The 22241-nt window shown below is 38.1% G+C and overlaps 1 protein-coding gene across 4 annotated transcripts in view; it reads right to left on the bottom strand.

The window, feature by feature from the left end:
• Window positions 1-1388: 1388 nt before the first annotated feature.
• MRPL22 (mitochondrial ribosomal protein L22) overlaps window positions 1389-22241 on the bottom strand; it is a 44694-nt gene continuing 23841 nt past the window's right edge. For 3 of the 4 annotated variants that reach the window (XM_041748943.1, XM_041748946.1, XM_041748945.1), the window contains 4 exons: window positions 20425-20490; window positions 19529-19606; window positions 14295-14364; window positions 1389-1680 (listed from right to left, as the gene is read on the bottom strand). In XM_041748943.1, the coding sequence (XP_041604877.1) occupies window positions 1469-1680; window positions 14295-14364; window positions 19529-19606; window positions 20425-20490 (426 nt within the window). In that variant the 3' untranslated portion in view covers window positions 1389-1468. Of the gene's footprint in view, window positions 1681-8648; window positions 8719-14294; window positions 14365-19528; window positions 19607-20424; window positions 20491-22241 lie in introns of all 4 variants that reach the window. The other variant, XM_041748944.1, reaches the window with a different exon arrangement.

Below are 22241 nucleotides of genomic sequence, written 5' to 3'. Positions count from 1 at the left end.
GGCTCAGCAGTTTACTGCTGCCTTCAGCCCAGGGTGTGATCCTGGAGACTCAGGATTGAGTCCCATGGCGGGCCCCTGCATGGAGCCTGCTTGTGTCTCTGCCTCTCTCTCTCTCTCCTGTGTATTCTCATGAATAAATAAAATCTTTTTAAAAAAATCATCACTCCAATATTTTTATACTCTGTGTAACACTGAAATAGTTATTTGAATTCTGTGTGCTTTAGTTTCTTCCTTTATAAAGTGACAAAATAATACCTTTAGTTTGCAGGATACTATGAAGAGTTATGAAAAATACTAGCACAGAGCTCGGCAAATAATGAGGTTCCAGTAAATAGTAGCGATCATTAATGCCATCTTAAAACATGGCACTATAATCACATTCTTCAGACTAGAAGAGTATTCTCAAGTGCAGTTCCATACAAACAAAATCATCCAGAAGTCCTTGTTTGTTTGTTTTTTTAAATATAGACTTCTGAAACTCACCCCTCACAAGACCTCATGAATCAGTCATGTGGGAGAGACCCAGAAGACTGGAATAATAAGCAAGTACCCCACGGTCCTCCTCTGTATACCAAAGTTTGAGTAGCATCGGACTAGGGGTGTGGACCAAGGGCTTCTTGTCAGTGAAAACAGTTGTATCAATGAGAGCCAGGTAGTGCTGAATACTCAATACTAACAATTTTCTGTTAATAAGAGGTAAATGAGTGCCACCTACTGCCTTATTTTAGAATGCAATGCTCAGACTGGTTCAATTCTTCTCTAGGTAATTGAATTTACTCTGAAAAATGAATCAATCCTCAAGATAACCAAGCAATAGAAAGCATTGTTGGAAGGAGACATGAGAACAGTCTTTATTTAACTAGAAGAAAACTTTCTCAGAGGGTTCTTGGAGTTCTAGATTAATGTATCTAATAAACTTCTGTAATTTCAAGACACTGCTAAAGCAGTAAAGGAAAATATAATGTCTTGCCCACCGGCCTATGCCAACAGTGAAAGTAGAAACAGAACTACAGAATGCCCTAAAATACATGTAGCTATGCTCTCCACCACCTCCTCCCCAGTCCCGAGAAGATCAAGTAAAACAAGAACTTATTCTGATAAGAATACGTGTTATTCTGTATAACTTATTCTGTATTTCTTATTCTGTAACATTCTACTCAAGTCCAGTATCAAAACTGCCACCTACTTTTGGAAAGTTAACATTCCCTTACAAAGGTATTCAAAAAAGCCTTCTGAATTGTAGTGTTACTGTTTAAAGCTGATTTCCCCTTCCAAGTTGCAAATGCACAAATATACCCAGAGGCTCAAAAAAGATGGGCAAAGCCTTATACATATTCATATAAAACGAGCAATTATACTTCATATTGCAATAACTCAATGACAAGTCATAAAAAGCATTTATCTTTAATCTGTTTGTTTTTAAGAAATAAATGGCAAAATATATACACTGTAGAGTCTGAATCCCCCATCACAGAGTGTGAATAATGGTCCGGTTGCGGAGCTCCTGAATATACTCTTTGGCATGGGTGACTGCTGTCTTCCGTGCCTCAGGTGGAGGCGGGGGGCCTTCCACCAACTTCACAAAGTAATGGCAATAAACCTTCTCCATGATCCCAAAGCGTCCTCTGCCATGGTATCGGATGCGTTTCAGGTACTGGCCTCGCCCTGAAGTCGATTCAGCTAGACAGGGAAGACAAAGAGAGTTATAGGAAATGATTACATCCACAAGACTATAGCTCAATCACCTGGGCAATTTTTGTCCTTTCCTTAACTGGATTCTAAGGCCACATGAGTTCATCTGGTGGTGTGAGGAGATTTGTCTCAAAATAGGTATCTCTCGAGTACTTATTAAGGACCTCTATCCTAGGTGTTGGATAAGAGTGAACAAGACTAGCAAGGGCCCTGCCTTCATGCAGCATTCTAGAGGAGAAAGTAAACATGATCATTCCAGTTAGTGACAAGTACAATGATTAAAAACAGTGATGTGACAGAGACTGATGGGATGCTGGGGGCAACTTCAGACTGAACGGTGTCAAGAGGCATAATTGAGGAAGAGATATTTGATCCAAGACCAGAATGAATCATCTATGCAAATATCTAGGGGCACGGTACTCCAAGCAGAGGTAAAAGCAAGTCCAAAGACCCAATGGTGGGAATGTGCTTGGCTTGTTTTATTTTTTATTTAAATTCAACTTAACATATACTGTTATCACTGGTTTCAGAGGTAGAATTTAGTGATTCATCAGTTGCATATAACACCCAGTGCTCATTACATCACATGCCCTCCTTAATGCCCATCCCCTAGTTACCCCATCTCCTACTAACCTCCCCTCCAATGACCCTCAGCTTGCTCTCTAGAGTTAAGAGTCTCTTATGGACTGTTACCCTCCCTGTTTTCATCTTATTTTTCCTTCTCTTCCCCTATGTTCATCTGTTTTGTTTCTTAAATTACACATAAGTGAAATCATATGGGATTAGTCTTTCTCTGATTTATTTTGTTTAGCATGATATATTCTAGTTCCATTATGTCATTGCAAATAGTAAGATTTCAATTTTTTGATGGCTGATTAATATGTGTAATGTGTGTATGTGTGTGTGTACACCACATCTTCTTTATCCATTTATCTATCAATGGACATCTGGGCTTTTTCTATATTTTGGCTATTGTGGACATTGCTGCTATAAACAATGGGGTACATGTGCCCCTTCAGACCATTACATTCGTAACTTTGGGGTAAACACCTAGTAGTGCAATTCTTAGGTCATAGGGCAGTTCTATCTTCAACTTTTCAACCTCCATACTGCTTTCCAGAGTGGCTGCACCACCTTACATTCCCACGAAGAGTGTAAGAGGGTTCCCCTTTCTCTGCATCCTCACCATCTGTTGTTTCCTGACTTGTTAATTTTAGCCGTTCTGATCAGTGTGCTGGCTTGTTTTAGAAACAGAAAAAAGATCAGCCTGCTGAAGCACAGTAAACAAGGCAAAATATAGTACAAACAGGGAAGAAGACCAGTGGTAAAGGCACCGTTACTGAGAGCCCTGAAGGCCGAAGTAAAGAATTTTCATTTCATTCTAACTGTGGTGAGAAGCCGCTGGAACCAAAGATTCCTAAATGCTGGTCCTCTGGCTACATCAGACTAACCCACGGAACATATTTTAAATGCAGATGCCAAGACTCCATCTCTGGAGATTCTAATTTACTATATTTGGGGTGGGTCTTGGAAATTACATTCTGAACCAACAGCAATCCCCCTCCCCCAGTAATTCTGTTTTGTGGTCAATTTTAGGAACTCCCATATCACAAGAGCTCCCTAATCTCCCCTCCCTAATTTTTTGCATGTCAATGTCTGACTTTGTAAATTTAAAGAAATTTTTCAAATACTAGTTAAGAAGAAATCTGTTCACCAGTTTTTACCCACAGTAAATCAAAGGAGTAACCACTTTCTACTATTTTCTGAATTTTAGTCAGTTACTCCTTGAGTTAATTTAATAAGCCCTTTAAAAAGCCAAAACCTTGGGACACCTGGGTAGCTCAGTGGTTGAGCGCCTCCATTCAGCCCAGCATGTGATCCTGGAGTCCTGGGATTGAGTCCCACATCGGGCTCCCTACACAGAGCCTGCTTCTCTCTCTGCCTATGTCTCTGCCTCTCTCTTTCATGAATAAATAAAATCTTTTAAAAAATTAAATTTAATTTAAATAAATAAATAAAAAGCCAAAACCTGTGGGTGGGGGATGGGGTAACTGGTTGATGGGAAATGAGGAGGGCAATTGATGGGATGAGCACTGGGTGTTTGTTATACTATATGTTGGCAAATTGAATTTAAATCTTAAAAAATGTAAAAAAATACAATTTTTTTTAAAAAGCCAAAACCTACAGAAGACATATCAAATTAATCCACTTCAATACTCACCCTTCTTACTGCATTCTTACTGTGACATAACTTTATAAATATAAGGACTGCATCAAAGTATAGCGCTGACAACCCTCTAACTACAGTCCTCTCATGAAATGAGTTTCAGCATAAACATCCTAGCTTGGCCAGAGAGAAAGTGAAGGATGAAAGTGATTAAGAAAACTGCCTAGGGCCTCCGGGAGATAAGGAAAGAACTACTGTCCTTATACCAACTTCATCACTGGGCACTAAAGAAATGTGTTTAAGATTTCCAAAGAGAAAGCCAAATTACACAAATCACTTTAGAATGAAGTACCACTAATTCCTCTAGATCCATCTGTCAGGAGGAAACCTACAAATAAACACAATGACACTAGGAAAAGTGGAGAAATCTTCTAAAAGGCATTTTACAAACACAGTGGCTGCTTCCATCCAAAACTGCAACTCTATTCCACTTGAGCACCCATTTCCAAATACTTTGAGGAAAAGGAACACTACTCCAGTGAAAACAGTATCTGAATTAGCTAACTATGCAGTACTACATAACCTATCCAAGCACAATGATCTGCCTCTCAGGGTCAATGTTAACTACCATTTTCCATCTCCCCCAAACATGTAAGAGCAAATGTCAATATCTGCCAAATGCTAGTCATGATTTCATCCTAAAGCCATAAAATACCATCTGCCTATCTTGTGGCAGGCACATAATACCACATTTTCTATGTCAAAACAAAAACATTAATTCTTCTGAAACACCAGAATTCTTTAATACACTGTAATGGGAATATGCAACATAGCCACTATGAAGTGTGAATGAAATCAGGACCTAGAGGATTATAGATTCCAAACTGGTTCCTGGTCTCTCCTCCTCAGTCTCTCACACTAATTCTGTATGTTAGGGATTTTAACTGCTTTTGTATAGAATCATCTGTTCTAATTGAAATACGAGTAGGGAGAGATCCAAAACTGTCTCATTCATTCACTCACAAACTATATCTGAGTTTCTGTGAGGTGCCAGGCTCCATCCTGGGCTCCAAGGCTGCAGCAGTGACCCAGATATCAAGGAGCTCTTCTGTTTGCCCTATGCCTCACCCTTGGGAGACCCCACAGCACAATCTCAAAACCATTGCTTTATAGTTAATAGTCTTAAAACACTGCCTTAATAACATAAATATCTTACCCCAAAACTTCCTGTGGTTCCTCTTCAATATGAAAACCAAATTCCACAGCCTGTCCTGTTCAGCCCTCTGGATCTAGGCCCAATCCACCCTTTCAGTTTTATCTGCTCAAGGTCAAATCTCTGCTTCCTTCAACTATTTCACTCACTGGACCACACAATCACTGCTCATTCCAACCTATGTGCCTTAGCTCATGTGGTTACTCCACTCTGAAAAACCTTTCTTCCTGGACACTCTTTTGGATACCCAGACACCTATCTTCAAAAGCCAAATTTTTCTAGAAAAATTACATGACTTTTCTAACCAATACTAACATCCTCTTCTCTACTCCTATTTACACATATTACTCTTTTTGGTCCCAAACCATATACTATCTTGTATAAGTGTTCACGTTTAATCTGTAAAAGTCATTTCCTCAACCAAATGGGTCTTTTGTATTGCCCCCAAAGTTTACGTTCAACAAGGAACAGAAATGATTTTGAAATACAACCTCTACTAATTAATATCATTTTCTTCCAATATAGCTACCTGGTAAATTTGCTCAAATTCTAAAATAAGTTTCAAAGTTTTCCACGTACATACAGTATTAATAATGAATATGGTTTGTTCCAACTCAGAAAAAACAATTTACGTATATTTCTAAAGGACTACTGCTGTCAAAGAACAAAACTATATGTGCTAAATGTTTTACATTGCTTTAATAAGATATACCATCCCTAACTACGTGGGCAGTATGCACATGGAAGGTACTCAAATACTTTCTGAATCAAAGAAAAAACATTAAGATATCTCAAAAATGAGAACAGTGTAAAGTATGCCCAAGATGGTGCTCATCTAAAGATGATACCCAACAGGTATGCAGAATATTAAAAATACTGTCAATATTTCCTATTACTGGTATTTAGGGAAATGTGAATCCTGATATTTTAAAATTGGAAACCCTCTTCCCTCTTCATCACTCTTAGCCCAGAAGACTGATTTACAAAGTCAGTCAATCACATTCTCTAAAGTAAATCACTTTAGATGCCATGAATCACTAAGCAGTGACATTTTATTAGTCCATGTCCACTTGTTAAGGTCTATTCACAGTGCCATTAGTCATTATTATAAGTTTGAAAAGGAAATGAATTTTCAAAATCTGTGGTCATGCAACACCAGGTATTAGCTTTAGACTGATGACAGGCATTTGAAGGAATTACCATATAATGAGAACATATGCTCCCAAAAATTACATCCCTTGAAATGCCCATACTTATGTAAGAGACTGAGGAGCCACTGCTGGGCTAAAATCGTAGCCAACACGTGACTAGTCTTTCAAAACTCTAAAAGACATTTATCTATGGAATGAAATGTCTAGTCTAGGTCTTTTCCATGAATACAAGGAGGAAAAGGAGTTTCTCATATTTTATAGGTAAGAATCACTGGGATATTTATTAAACAGCTCCCCAGGCCTCTCCCTTGAAGTTTCAGATCCAGTGGGTCTGTGGTGGGTCCTGGGAATCTGTATTTTTAATAATCTCAAATGATTTCAGGAAACTTTGGTTTTGGTTTTTTTTTTTTTTTTTTTTAAGATTTTATTTATTTATTCATGAGAAACACAGAGAGACAGGCAGACACACAGGCAGAGAGAGAAGCAGGCTCCATGCAGGGAGTCTGATGTGGGACTCGATCCCAGGACCCCAGGATCAGGCCCTGGGCAGAAAACAGACGCTCAACCACTGAGCCATCCAGGCACCCCGTATCAGGGAACTTTGGCAAATACAGGGATAAATGTCTGACATGTGATGACCCTCATCTTCCTGAGGGTACTCATCTTTTTTTTACTCTTCATAAAAGAATTTGGCAGCAAAATATTTAGCAAATGAGCTTTTATAATCGTAAGACAAATCCAAACTTATTAGCCCTACTCAAGAAAAGAGATTTTTACACAGAACTGGATGAAAAAGGGGTGCAGGTGCAGTAGAGATTTTTCAGCAGAAATGTGCATAAGGATTGGTTAATTTTATTTTTGCTTAATGGCAACATTGGACTTTGCTCCTTCATTTGGGAAGACAGGATTAAGCTCCTCACCCGTTCTCACTTTACTAAAATTACTGAAAAGGATTTAAAGACAAATTCTATTTCATTTGTATCTGAATTCCATTACAAAGTTTTGTCTGTCAGCTAAGAAGATCCTATTCTTATGAAAATGAATAAAATTAATTAAATTGGATTTGATATTCAGTCTTAAAAAAGGAAAGGTCACCAAGAGGTTTTAAGCAAATGGTCTTGCTCTTCATCCACTTCATCTCTTCCAATGATTCTGGGCCCTCCCAACATTATTTATTCATACTTCTCTCAGAAGAAAAAGCTTATGAGTAACTACTATGGCCCTCCATCTTCTGAGATACCATTTTGATTTCTCTCTGCATCTATGCATGTATCAGAATATAATCAGTTATACAAGATTCAGCTTTAAAATAAGATATTTCCATTGAAAATCATAACTCATTTGAATTTCAGGAGTAGGTGTGGCTGCTAGCATCAATTCCCAGTGAGCTGAGGTAGGATTTTAACTTAACCAGAATAAGTATCTCCAGTTAGGACTGAAGTGACATGATAAAGTAGAATTTGGATGATTTGTTTTTACTCTAATTGTTGAAAAATCATAATGCACAACTGATTTCTCCCATAATGATTTGGCCTCTTCTCTATTTGGAAAGCAGCAGTCCCCTGTATCGTGAATTTAAAAGATCTTCAGTTCTTCTCATACATAGGTTTGGCAGATTGAGAAAATTTTGCTTCGACATCAACATCTTTGTTTGATTACAAAACTGCTGAGGTTAGGAGTAATTGCTGCTGAAGTGAAAGGAAAACAGTAACTCCACCTACCGTTCCACTTGACTGTGGTGTTGGGAGGGGGTAAGGGAGGTTTGTAATAAGCATTGATCTCTTTCTAGAAAAAAAAAAATCCTTTACATTTATATGGAGCATCATGCTTCCCAAAGCATTTTCAATTACATTAATTTAATTTGATATGGAACCAGCATAGAAAACCTGAGATAATGCTTCAGAATGTAATAACAAAGGGAAACAAACACATCTGGGTCCTCTTCATCTTGGCTTTTACCACTCAACAGATTTTCCGTTCTGGTAATTGGAAGGTTAAATTCGGGACACCTTTATGGATTAGGCACCTGGCTTGGCACATTATAAATAGATTTTTTTTAAAGTCCACATGTGATTCTTCATTTACCTCCTTCATTTTAAAAAAATCAGTTCTGTTCCCTCTTAGTTTTATTGTGATTAAAGGACCAAGTACCATCATTTTGGTATCCATTATTAAATAATTATTAGCAATAGGTTCCATGATCTTACTTGCATTACAGAACAGGTAACAATAAAGCAGTGAGGTTATTACCATTTATAACAGACTAACATTAGCATGCTGAAGGCAGAAGAATAAGCTATTATCAGCAATTTTCACTGGCAAACCCAGTCTTAAGTAGTTAGGTATTAAAGACTATTGTTAGATAATGAACGTGGCATCACTATTGGAAGACATTTTCCAATGCTAAGAATATTAAATATCTTACCTATATATAAATTGGATCTGAATTCCACATTGTGGTCTCTCACTGCCATATCTTGTGCTTCTAAGAGAATCTTAAACAAAGAAAAGACAGGCATTGATATGGCTGACCCTGAACTAAAACAGAATTAAATATCTCATTTCTTGTTATCACTACGACAGCGAATCACATGCCTCTGTTTTATAGTTAATTTTTAAAAGAGAACATTAAATGATAACAGTACTGAGGGGAAGGGATGCACTGAGCTTTCTTCCCTCAGACAAGAACTGCAAATGCAGGCAACATGGCTCATCCTGCTAACTGTACAGTGGCATATATGAGCTGTAAAAGAGGAAACAACAGGGCAGCCTGGGTGGCTCAGCAGTTTAGCGCCACCTTCAGCCCAGGGCGTGATCCTGGAGACCCGGGATCGAGTCCCACATCGGGTTCCCTGCATGGAGCCTGCTTCTCCTTCTGCCTGCGTCTCTGCCTCTCTCTCTCTCCTCTCTGTGTATGCTCATGAATAAATAAATAAAATCTAAAAAAAAAAAAAAAAAAAAGAGAGAAAACAACACTAATAGTAACAGTACCCTTGATGATGAACATTATGTCAGAGACTCATTAAAAAGTTCAAGAGGCTTAAGAGATAAATCTTACTGAAAAATTCTTAAACTTTGGATCCAAAATAACCATTAAACATCAAACAAGTAGAGAAAATCATACTCGAAAATTTGAATAATTATTAAATCTATTCTCTGTAGATATTTTGAATTAAGGTAACCTGCTCCAGAACACATTTTTATAAACAGCACAATTGTCAAAATAACAGAAACCATGGAGAGCCTGGGTGCCTCAGCTGGGTAGGCATAAACTCTCAATTTCAGCTCAGGTATTGATCCCAGGGTCATGAGATCAAGCCCCACATCAGGCTCCGTGCTCAGCAGAGTCTGCTTGGGATTCTCTCTCCCTCTTTCTATCTCTGCCCCTTCCCTTGCTTGCCCATGCACACTCTCTCTCTCAAATAAATAAAATCTTTTAAGAAAAAAAAAAAAAACAGAACTTTCATTCATTTAAAGATAAAGAATAAAATACAAAGTTGAGTACACAAAAGATACTTAGTAACTGCATTCTGAACTAAATTAAATATAGGCATTACAATGGAACCTCTTCAAGCCTGAACCCATCAATCTCAACTAGTGAATTACTAAACTAAAAAGATCTGGCTTTAAGGGAGAATTAACTGAAATGTAGAAAATACTACTGATATCCCCAGATGTCCTCAACCCAGCTTTTTGAAAAGGACATCATTGTAGAAAATACTACTGATATCCCCAGATGTCCTCAACCCAGATTTTTGAAAAGGACATCATGTCTCCACATCAAGGAAGATAGGAAGTGTAGGGACATGGATTAGGGGAGAAATGGATCTCAGGTGCTGCACAGAAAAGGGAACCATGGTTGTAAATAAGAGTGAGGGAGGAGCACATGGAGGAATGAACAAGAATGTTTCCCCATAACCACTGGCTTGGAAAACAAGAGGGGCTGAATTTCGTGACTTCTTACAAGCCGTGGGGAGCTTAAAGCCTGGAGTTTTAATGGTCAGCAGGCATGGCATGACAGGGATAGACCCCACGGGGGGACTGCACTACTCTTGGAGAGAAGGCAGGCAAACATCCCAGGGGCAGGCATCATGGAAATAGTGATTGGAAGAGCACCTAGGACCTCCAGTGGGAAGATCATTCGCTCTTCTCCGAGCACTTTGAGAAGCAGTGCTCATAGAGACCTCTGGAAACAAAGGAGATGGCTGGCACCATTTCCTTCCCTACCCCTCAGCATGAACTCAGAGACACCTGAGGGTTTGAAACAGCTCAGCACTAGCACTGGCTGCCTAATTTGCTTCCATCAAGCCCCAATCCGCTGTGCTCTGGTGGGACTGCCCCTCTCAGTCAAGCTTGCCTCAGACCCAGCCTGGCAGGCCCTTCCCCCAGAAGACCAGCACAAACCCCTGCCCATACCAGGTCTCCTGACCAGAGAGTTTTGCAGGGCCTTAGTTCCAGTAGAGGTAGTGACAGGTCTCATTTCACAAGCAGACCAGAGCATATCTAATTAGAACTTGCCACATTCAAGCAAGGGATGAAATATGGCCCACAAAAGAAAAGGAGAGGCTCTGCAGGTGACTCAAAGGACAGAACAGCCAGAACGCAACAGCAGAGTACACAAAGCACACAGACACTTCCTGAAATACTTAGGCCCTGGGCACTACATGGTCTCTTCTTTATAAGGTCAATACTTTCAGGAACAGGAGACATAACTGGCTTTTCTAACACAGAAGAACGCAGAGACTTACATAGAATGCCAAGATGGAGGAATTTATTCCAAATAAAAGACCAAGATAAGTCCATGGACAAACAAAACAGATATAAGTAACATGCCTGATGAAGAATTTAAAGCAATGATCATAAGGACACTCACTGCACCTCAGAAAAGAATGGAACACATCAGTGACAGCCTTAGCACAGAGATAGAAGAATTAAAAAAAAAAAATCAGAGATGAAGAATACAATAAAAGAGACTGGAAATAGGCCTGATCCAATCAACAGCATGCTGGAAGAAGAAAAGGAACAAATTAGTGACCTAGAAGACAAAATAATGAAAAATAATGAACCTGAACAAAAGAGAGAAAGAGTAATTATGGAACACAAGAATTGAGTCAGGGAACTCAGTGACTCCATCAAACATAACAACACTGGTGTTATAGGAGTCCAAGAAGAGAGAGAAGAGAGGGAAGAAAATTTATTTCCAGAAACAATAGCAGAAAACTTCCCTAATCTGGGGAAGGAAACAGACATCTAGACCCAGGAAGCACTGAGAACTCCCATCAAAATCAACAAAAGCAGGTCAACACCAACACATTAAATTTGGAAAATATAGTGAAAAAGAAAAAATTTCAAAAGCAGCAAGACAAAAAAGTCCTTTACTTACAAGGAAAAACCCACAAGGCTAGCTGAGATTTCTCAACAGAAACTTGGCAAGTCAGAAGGGAATGACATGGCATGTTTATTGTGCTGCATAAGAAAAATCTGTAGCCAAGAAAACCTATCCAGCAAGGCTATAATTCAAAATAGGAGAGGTAGAGTTTCGCAAACAAAAACTAAAGAAATTCATGACCACTAAACCAGCCCTGCAGGAAATATTAAAGGGAACTCTTTGAGCACAAAGGAGAGATCAGAAGTGACAAAGACAAGAAAGGATCAGAGAAAATCTCCAGAAACAACAAAACAAGTAGTAAAATTCCAATAAATATCTATCAATAATTACTTTAAAAAAATAATTACTTTGAACGTGAATGGACTAAACACTCCAATCACAGACAGAGGGTGTCAGAATGAACAACAAAAAAAAAACAACACCCACCTACATGCTGCCTATATGAGACCCATTTTAGTCCTAAAGATATCTGCAGTTGAAAGTAAGGAGGAAAAAGGAGTTTCTCCATATTTTATAGGTAAGAATCGCTGGGATATTTATTTAACAGCTCCCCAGGCCTTCCTTGAAAGTTTCAGATCCAGTGGTGTCTTTTGGTGGGTCCTGGGAATCTGTATTTTTAATAATCTCAAATGATTTCAGGAAACTTTGGTTTTGGTTTTTTTTTTTTTTTTTTTTAAGATTTTATTTATTTATTCATGAGAAACACAGAGAGACAGGCAGACACACAGGCAGAGAGAGAAGCAGGCTCCATGCAGGGAGTCTGATGTGGGACTCGATCCCAGGACCCCAGGATCAGGCCCTGGGCAGAAAACAGACGCTCAACCACTGAGCCATCCAGGCACCCCGTATCAGGGAACTTTGGCAAATACAGGGATAAATGTCTGACATGTGATGACCCTCATCTTCCTGAGGGTACTCATCTTTTTTTTACTCTTCATAAAAGAATTTGGCAGCAAAATATTTAGCAAATGAGCTTTTATAATCGTAAGACAAATCCAAACTTATTAGCCCTACTCAAGAAAAGAGATTTTTACACAGAACTGGATGAAAAAGGGGTGCAGGTGCAGTAGAGATTTTTCAGCAGAAATGTGCATAAGGATTGGTTAATTTTATTTTTGCTTAATGGCAACATTGGACTTTGCTCCTTCATTTGGGAAGACAGGATTAAGCTCCTCACCCGTTCTCACTTTACTAAAATTACTGAAAAGGATTTAAAGACAAATTCTATTTCATTTGTATCTGAATTCCATTACAAAGTTTTGTCTGTCAGCTAAGAAGATCCTATTCTTATGAAAATGAATAAAATTAATTAAATTGGATTTGATATTCAGTCTTAAAAAAGGAAAGGTCACCAAGAGGTTTTAAGCAAATGGTCTTGCTCTTCATCCACTTCATCTCTTCCAATGATTCTGGGCCCTCCCAACATTATTTATTCATACTTCTCTCAGAAGAAAAAGCTTATGAGTAACTACTATGGCCCTCCATCTTCTGAGATACCATTTTGATTTCTCTCTGCATCTATGCATGTATCAGAATATAATCAGTTATACAAGATTCAGCTTTAAAATAAGATATTTCCATTGAAAATCATAACTCATTTGAATTTCAGGAGTAGGTGTGGCTGCTAGCATCAATTCCCAGTGAGCTGAGGTAGGATTTTAACTTAACCAGAATAAGTATCTCCAGTTAGGACTGAAGTGACATGATAAAGTAGAATTTGGATGATTTGTTTTTACTCTAATTGTTGAAAAATCATAATGCACAACTGATTTCTCCCATAATGATTTGGCCTCTTCTCTATTTGGAAAGCAGCAGTCCCCTGTATCGTGAATTTAAAAGATCTTCAGTTCTTCTCATACATAGGTTTGGCAGATTGAGAAAATTTTGCTTCGACATCAACATCTTTGTTTGATTACAAAACTGCTGAGGTTAGGAGTAATTGCTGCTGAAGTGAAAGGAAAACAGTAACTCCACCTACCGTTCCACTTGACTGTGGTGTTGGGAGGGGGTAAGGGAGGTTTGTAATAAGCATTGATCTCTTTCTAGAAAAAAAAAAATCCTTTACATTTATATGGAGCATCATGCTTCCCAAAGCATTTTCAATTACATTAATTTAATTTGATATGGAACCAGCATAGAAAACCTGAGATAATGCTTCAGAATGTAATAACAAAGGGAAACAAACACATCTGGGTCCTCTTCATCTTGGCTTTTACCACTCAACAGATTTTCCGTTCTGGTAATTGGAAGGTTAAATTCGGGACACCTTTATGGATTAGGCACCTGGCTTGGCACATTATAAATAGATTTTTTTTAAAGTCCACATGTGATTCTTCATTTACCTCCTTCATTTTAAAAAAATCAGTTCTGTTCCCTCTTAGTTTTATTGTGATTAAAGGACCAAGTACCATCATTTTGGTATCCATTATTAAATAATTATTAGCAATAGGTTCCATGATCTTACTTGCATTACAGAACAGGTAACAATAAAGCAGTGAGGTTATTACCATTTATAACAGACTAACATTAGCATGCTGAAGGCAGAAGAATAAGCTATTATCAGCAATTTTCACTGGCAAACCCAGTCTTAAGTAGTTAGGTATTAAAGACTATTGTTAGATAATGAACGTGGCATCACTATTGGAAGACATTTTCCAATGCTAAGAATATTAAATATCTTACCTATATATAAATTGGATCTGAATTCCACATTGTGGTCTCTCACTGCCATATCTTGTGCTTCTAAGAGAATCTTAAACAAAGAAAAGACAGGCATTGATATGGCTGACCCTGAACTAAAACAGAATTAAATATCTCATTTCTTGTTATCACTACGACAGCGAATCACATGCCTCTGTTTTATAGTTAATTTTTAAAAGAGAACATTAAATGATAACAGTACTGAGGGGAAGGGATGCACTGAGCTTTCTTCCCTCAGACAAGAACTGCAAATGCAGGCAACATGGCTCATCCTGCTAACTGTACAGTGGCATATATGAGCTGTAAAAGAGGAAACAACAGGGCAGCCTGGGTGGCTCAGCAGTTTAGCGCCACCTTCAGCCCAGGGCGTGATCCTGGAGACCCGGGATCGAGTCCCACATCGGGTTCCCTGCATGGAGCCTGCTTCTCCTTCTGCCTGCGTCTCTGCCTCTCTCTCTCTCCTCTCTGTGTATGCTCATGAATAAATAAATAAAATCTAAAAAAAAAAAAAAAAAAAAGAGAGAAAACAACACTAATAGTAACAGTACCCTTGATGATGAACATTATGTCAGAGACTCATTAAAAAGTTCAAGAGGCTTAAGAGATAAATCTTACTGAAAAATTCTTAAACTTTGGATCCAAAATAACCATTAAACATCAAACAAGTAGAGAAAATCATACTCGAAAATTTGAATAATTATTAAATCTATTCTCTGTAGATATTTTGAATTAAGGTAACCTGCTCCAGAACACATTTTTATAAACAGCACAATTGTCAAAATAACAGAAACCATGGAGAGCCTGGGTGCCTCAGCTGGGTAGGCATAAACTCTCAATTTCAGCTCAGGTATTGATCCCAGGGTCATGAGATCAAGCCCCACATCAGGCTCCGTGCTCAGCAGAGTCTGCTTGGGATTCTCTCTCCCTCTTTCTATCTCTGCCCCTTCCCTTGCTTGCCCATGCACACTCTCTCTCTCAAATAAATAAAATCTTTTAAGAAAAAAAAAAAAAACAGAACTTTCATTCATTTAAAGATAAAGAATAAAATACAAAGTTGAGTACACAAAAGATACTTAGTAACTGCATTCTGAACTAAATTAAATATAGGCATTACAATGGAACCTCTTCAAGCCTGAACCCATCAATCTCAACTAGTGAATTACTAAACTAAAAAGATCTGGCTTTAAGGGAGAATTAACTGAAATGTAGAAAATACTACTGATATCCCCAGATGTCCTCAACCCAGCTTTTTGAAAAGGACATCATTGTAGAAAATACTACTGATATCCCCAGATGTCCTCAACCCAGATTTTTGAAAAGGACATCATGTCTCCACATCAAGGAAGATAGGAAGTGTAGGGACATGGATTAGGGGAGAAATGGATCTCAGGTGCTGCACAGAAAAGGGAACCATGGTTGTAAATAAGAGTGAGGGAGGAGCACATGGAGGAATGAACAAGAATGTTTCCCCATAACCACTGGCTTGGAAAACAAGAGGGGCTGAATTTCGTGACTTCTTACAAGCCGTGGGGAGCTTAAAGCCTGGAGTTTTAATGGTCAGCAGGCATGGCATGACAGGGATAGACCCCACGGGGGGACTGCACTACTCTTGGAGAGAAGGCAGGCAAACATCCCAGGGGCAGGCATCATGGAAATAGTGATTGGAAGAGCACCTAGGACCTCCAGTGGGAAGATCATTCGCTCTTCTCCGAGCACTTTGAGAAGCAGTGCTCATAGAGACCTCTGGAAACAAAGGAGATGGCTGGCACCATTTCCTTCCCTACCCCTCAGCATGAACTCAGAGACACCTGAGGGTTTGAAACAGCTCAGCACTAGCACTGGCTGCCTAATTTGCTTCCATCAAGCCCCAATCCGCTGTGCTCTGGTGGGACTGCCCCTCTCAGTCAAGCTTGCCTCAGACCCAGCCTGGCAGGCCCTTCCCCCAGAAGACCAGCACAAACCCCTGCCCATACCAGGTCTCCTGACCAGAGAGTTTTGCAGGGCCTTAGTTCCAGTAGAGGTAGTGACAGGTCTCATTTCACAAGCAGACCAGAGCATATCTAATTAGAACTTGCCACATTCAAGCAAGGGATGAAATATGGCCCACAAAAGAAAAGGAGAGGCTCTGCAGGTGACTCAAAGGACAGAACAGCCAGAACGCAACAGCAGAGTACACAAAGCACACAGACACTTCCTGAAATACTTAGGCCCTGGGCACTACATGGTCTCTTCTTTATAAGGTCAATACTTTCAGGAACAGGAGACATAACTGGCTTTTCTAACACAGAAGAACGCAGAGACTTACATAGAATGCCAAGATGGAGGAATTTATTCCAAATAAAAGACCAAGATAAGTCCATGGACAGAGATCTAAACAAAACAGATATAAGTAACATGCCTGATGAAGAATTTAAAGCAATGATCATAAGGACACTCACTGCACCTCAGAAAAGAATGGAACACATCAGTGACAGCCTTAGCACAGAGATAGAAGAATTAAAAAAAAAAAATCAGAGATGAAGAATACAATAAAAGAGACTGGAAATAGGCCTGATCCAATCAACAGCATGCTGGAAGAAGAAAAGGAACAAATTAGTGACCTAGAAGACAAAATAATGAAAAATAATGAACCTGAACAAAAGAGAGAAAGAGTAATTATGGAACACAAGAATTGAGTCAGGGAACTCAGTGACTCCATCAAACATAACAACACTGGTGTTATAGGAGTCCAAGAAGAGAGAGAAGAGAGGGAAGAAAATTTATTTCCAGAAACAATAGCAGAAAACTTCCCTAATCTGGGGAAGGAAACAGACATCTAGACCCAGGAAGCACTGAGAACTCCCATCAAAATCAACAAAAGCAGGTCAACACCAACACATTAAATTTGGAAAATATAGTGAAAAAGAAAAAATTTCAAAAGCAGCAAGACAAAAAAGTCCTTTACTTACAAGGAAAAACCCACAAGGCTAGCTGAGATTTCTCAACAGAAACTTGGCAAGTCAGAAGGGAATGACATGGCATGTTTATTGTGCTGCATAAGAAAAATCTGTAGCCAAGAAAACCTATCCAGCAAGGCTATAATTCAAAATAGGAGAGGTAGAGTTTCGCAAACAAAAACTAAAGAAATTCATGACCACTAAACCAGCCCTGCAGGAAATATTAAAGGGAACTCTTTGAGCACAAAGGAGAGATCAGAAGTGACAAAGACAAGAAAGGATCAGAGAAAATCTCCAGAAACAACAAAACAAGTAGTAAAATTCCAATAAATATCTATCAATAATTACTTTAAAAAAATAATTACTTTGAACGTGAATGGACTAAACACTCCAATCACAGACAGAGGGTGTCAGAATGAACAACAAAAAAAAAACAACACCCACCTACATGCTGCCTATATGAGACCCATTTTAGTCCTAAAGATATCTGCAGTTGAAAGTGAGTGGTGGAAAAACATTCATCACACAAATGAATCTCAAAAGAAAGCCATAGTAACAATACTTATATCAGGCAAACTGGACTTTAAAACAAAGACTGTAAAAAAAAAAGACAAGGGTATTATATAATCATTAAGGGGATAAGAAGCTATAACAACAAGAAGCTATAACAATTGTAATTATTTATGCACCCAAGATGGGAGTACCCATATATACAAAACAATTAACAACTAACATAAAGGAACTAAAGGATAATGTTACAGTAACAATAGGGGACTTTTTTTTTTTAATTTTTATTTATTTATGATAGTCACACAGAGAGAGAGAGAGAGAGGCAGAGACATAGGCAGAGGGAGAAGCAGGCTCCATGCACCGGGAGCCCGACGTGGGATTCGATCCTGGGTCTCCAGGATCACGCCCTGGGTCAAAGGCAGGCGCTAAACCGCTGCACCACCCAGGGATCCCCAATAGGGGACTTTAAATCCCTCTTAACAATGGACAGATCATTTAAACTGAAAATCAACAAAGGAACAATGGCCTTGAATGACACACTAGATCAGATGGATTTAACAGACATATTCAGAACGCTACATCTTAAAGCACAGAATATATATTGTTTTCAAATACACATGGAACATTCTCCAGAATAGATCATATATTATGTCACAAAACATTCTCAACAAATACACTAAAACTGAAATCCCACCATGCACCTTTTCTAAAGACTATAACCACAAGAAAAAAATTTGGAAACGCCACAAATACAGGGAGGCTAAACAACATGGCTCCTAAACAGTGAATGGGTCAACCAGGAAATCAAAGAAGAAATTTTTAAAAACAGGGAAAGAAATGAAAACACAACAGTCCAAAACCTTTGGGATGCAGCAAAAGCAGTCTTAAGAGGGAAGTATATAGCAATATAGGCCTACCTCAAGGAAGAAAAAACTCAATAAACAATTTAACCTTATACCTAAAGGAGCTAGAAAAAGAACAAAGCCTAGAGCCAACAGAAGGAAGGAAGTAAATAAGATTAGAGCAGAAATAAATGATATACAAACTTTAAAAACAATGGAACCTATCAAAGAAACCAGGAGCTGGCTCTCTGAAAAAATTAATAAAATTGATATACCTAAAAAAAAAAAAAGAAAAAACCAAAAATATACCATGTGCCTAGAATTAAGTCAGCATGAGTACCAATTAGCACATTTGTATGTAGTGACTTAGCTACATTCAGAGCTAGAAGGGTCTTTAGAAATCATTTAATCCAATTCCATCCAGTTTACAAATAAGAAAAATGGTACCAGACAGGTTAAGTGTTTTACCCATCATCACAATAGAAACTGTCACAGAAAAGATTAGATTCTAAGTCTCCTGAATCCCAGGTAAGTGCTCTTTCCACTCGATTAGTTATAAAATCATAAGCTCTCAATAGTGGAATTGACCCAAAAAACAGCAGCCACCAAAAACAAACAAAAAAAACAAATCAATCTTCTAAAAAAACCGTATCAAGTCCCAAATCATTAAAACAAAGATTTATCACTTCATAGACAAATAGTAAAAAAAAATGAATAAATGTCTGGTGCCAATAAAAGCATCTCCAGAGAAAAAATATACTTAAGACTATAACATTCCTAAGGTATACGGAGGACATTAATAAAACTGAATGCCTTAAATCTGTACTATATGAACTATGTACTTACAGCAGGGAACTCAGGATTTAGGCTGAGCTTACTAACACCAGCAAAACAGCTATGCACTCCTTCCCTACAAATCTTAATTTACCTCTTTAATTATTTGGGCCCCCTTTTTGTCACTGAATTCCAACTGAGCCAAAGCCTGGTCAATGGACATTCCTCGTATCTAGAATTAAAGGGTAACAGACAAGAGAAGATAAATTAGTTTACAAAGTCAATGTTCCCTTTTCAGTGAAAAGCAAAAGCCTTACATAATACAAATAACTTCTAAAAACAGCTAACTAGTTATATGTCAATTACATCTCAATAAAACTGGGGGAGGGCTCTGACTTAAAAAAATAAAAATAGCTAACGTAGGCAGAGAAGAAAACAAGTTTGAGAACAGATGCCACCCTCTTTAAGTCAAAATCAAACTTAAATGTTTTAACCATAAAACTGAGAACCGAGATTATAAATGTTTTAATAATATTGAGAGCAGACATGAGAGAACACAGGGTGGCGAGCATCACACTAGGTATGAAAGACTATCTTTTTTGCAGGATAAGTGTATTATATGTTTATATCTGGGGCTTTGTCTTCTCTCATAGATAAATTTCATTCTCCTGGGGAAAATCTTAAAAAGCAATGGTTTTGAAATTTGAATCAACTTTATTTTTTTGAATCAACTTTTAAGATAAATAAGCTTGTTTCCTACATTCTCTCAGAGTACAGTTTCCTGATGCCTTTGTTCTTAATATCCATGTATCCAATGTGATTTAGTTCCTCAGAAAAAAGGTAAAAATTAAGCAGAATCACTCATTTCTGAGCAAATCATTCGTGGATTACCTAACAACTGTCGGAAACTGTAATTATATTCCTCACTTTCTGGAAAAATCAGGGTGATTTTTTTCAATTTTTCAAATTACAGAGGAAAATTCAAATTGTGGGGGAAATTTCAAATACTTCTTTTCCTAAGTATTATATGGTAATGTCATTTTAGCTTACCAATTTTGCCAAATACCACATCTTGTCTTTGCTGTATTTTATTTGCCTTCGACAATGGTAGATTTCCTTACAAATAGGGAAAAGGAAAAACAAGTTAGCAAATTGATCAAAATAATAACATACACTGTTAATAAAGCTTTAACTTTTTATGCCTAATGAAAATGTTGCCACAAGAAACAATGACATTATTAAGAATTTGGAGATTTTTTTTCCCTACATACACTAAGTTGTATTTTTCCAGTCTCACTATGTTAAAAAGGTCATTAAGACAGTAATAGAAACTACGAATGGCCACATCGTGCCAATATTTGTAACATTTCTATCCAAAGGAGTAGTAAAAGATCTAAATGAAAACATTTAGCTGGCTAAAGAAACAAAAGAAGAGGTACAATGAGAAAAAAAAAAAGTTTCCTGTTATTGGAGAGAATAAGAGAATAGGGTGAAATGGACAAAATAACAGATTTCACAGGATATTCTAAGTGTCTGGTCAAGAGCAAGAGCACAGGTCCTAGACTCAGACTGCCTGGGTCTGAATTCTAGTTCTACTCTCTACAAGCTACAGAACCCAAGCTCTTTTACCTCTCTGCCCAAGCTGCCTCTTTTTTTTAAATGAAAATAGTACCAGCCTCATAAAAATATAGTAAGAATTAAAGAAAATAATCTATGCAAAGAAAGCATTTTGCAGTGCCTAGTACCTGGTAAGATCTTAGTAAATATCAGTTTTTATTATCTTCTCTTGAGAGTAGTAAATATATCCCATTTAAATGTTTAACCAGGGATCCCTGGGTGGCACAGCGGTTGGCGCCTGCCTTTGGCCCAGGGCGTGATCCTGGAGACCCGGGATCAAATCCCATGTCGGGCTCCCAGTGCATGGAGCCTGCTTCTCCCTCTGCCTGTGTCTCTGCCTCTCTCTCTCTCTCTCTCTGTGACTATTATAAATAAATAAAATTTAAAAAAAAATTTTTTGAAGAAAAAAAAGAAAAAACATAATTTAAATAAATAAATAAATAAATAAATAAATAAATAAATAAATGTTTAACCAATCATCCATTACATAATTTACAGTTCACAAAGTACTTTCTAAACCCATTATTTCATTTGACCTAACTCTATGAGTTGGGGGAAAAAACACTTTACAATCCTTTTACAGGGGTGCCTGGATGGCTCAGGTGGTAAAGCATCATACTCTTGGTTTTGGCTCTGATCATGATCTCAGGATCATGGGATTGAGCCCTGAATTGAGCTCCCTGCTCAGTGTGGAGTCTGCTTGAGATTCTCTCTCTCTCCCTGCTCTCCCCTCCGACTCACTCTCTTTCTCTCAAATAAATAAATCTTTTTAAAAAGAATAATCCTTTCCCTGGTAAAAACCAGGAAAAAAAAATCAGACAAATCAAGTGACTTAGCCAAGATTGCAAACCTTGTGAGAGACAAAGTTGGAAGTCAAAGTGCCATACAGGGAAGTATATGAAGTGCCTAACACAATGTCTGGTAAGTGTATCTTTAAAGTTCCCCTATGACTGTAAAACCCAACTTCTTTCCACTACTACACCATATTGCTCCTTTAAAATAATTAGAAAACATTTGTCAAGGCAAACAATAGCAAGGGAGACTTCAGAACTTGCTAACATTCTGACTTCTGCTGGAAATTTTCAAATGCCTGAGAAACAACAGAGTTTTCCCAAGGGGCCATCTTTTAATATGTAGCAGATTTCATTTCAGTTCCAATAGAAGCTGACAGACTGAAAACTGTAGCAATAGCCTAATTACGTTTTCAGCAATAAAGTGTCCAGGGGAGCACTGGAGAGGAAAGAAGAACT

Source organism: Vulpes lagopus, chromosome 3, assembly GCF_018345385.1.
Source record: "Vulpes lagopus strain Blue_001 chromosome 3, ASM1834538v1, whole genome shotgun sequence".
NCBI classification, from domain to species: domain Eukaryota; kingdom Metazoa; phylum Chordata; class Mammalia; order Carnivora; family Canidae; genus Vulpes; species Vulpes lagopus.
The sequence above is the reverse complement of the archived record's forward strand: the minus strand, read 5'-3'. Positions and strand labels throughout refer to the sequence as shown.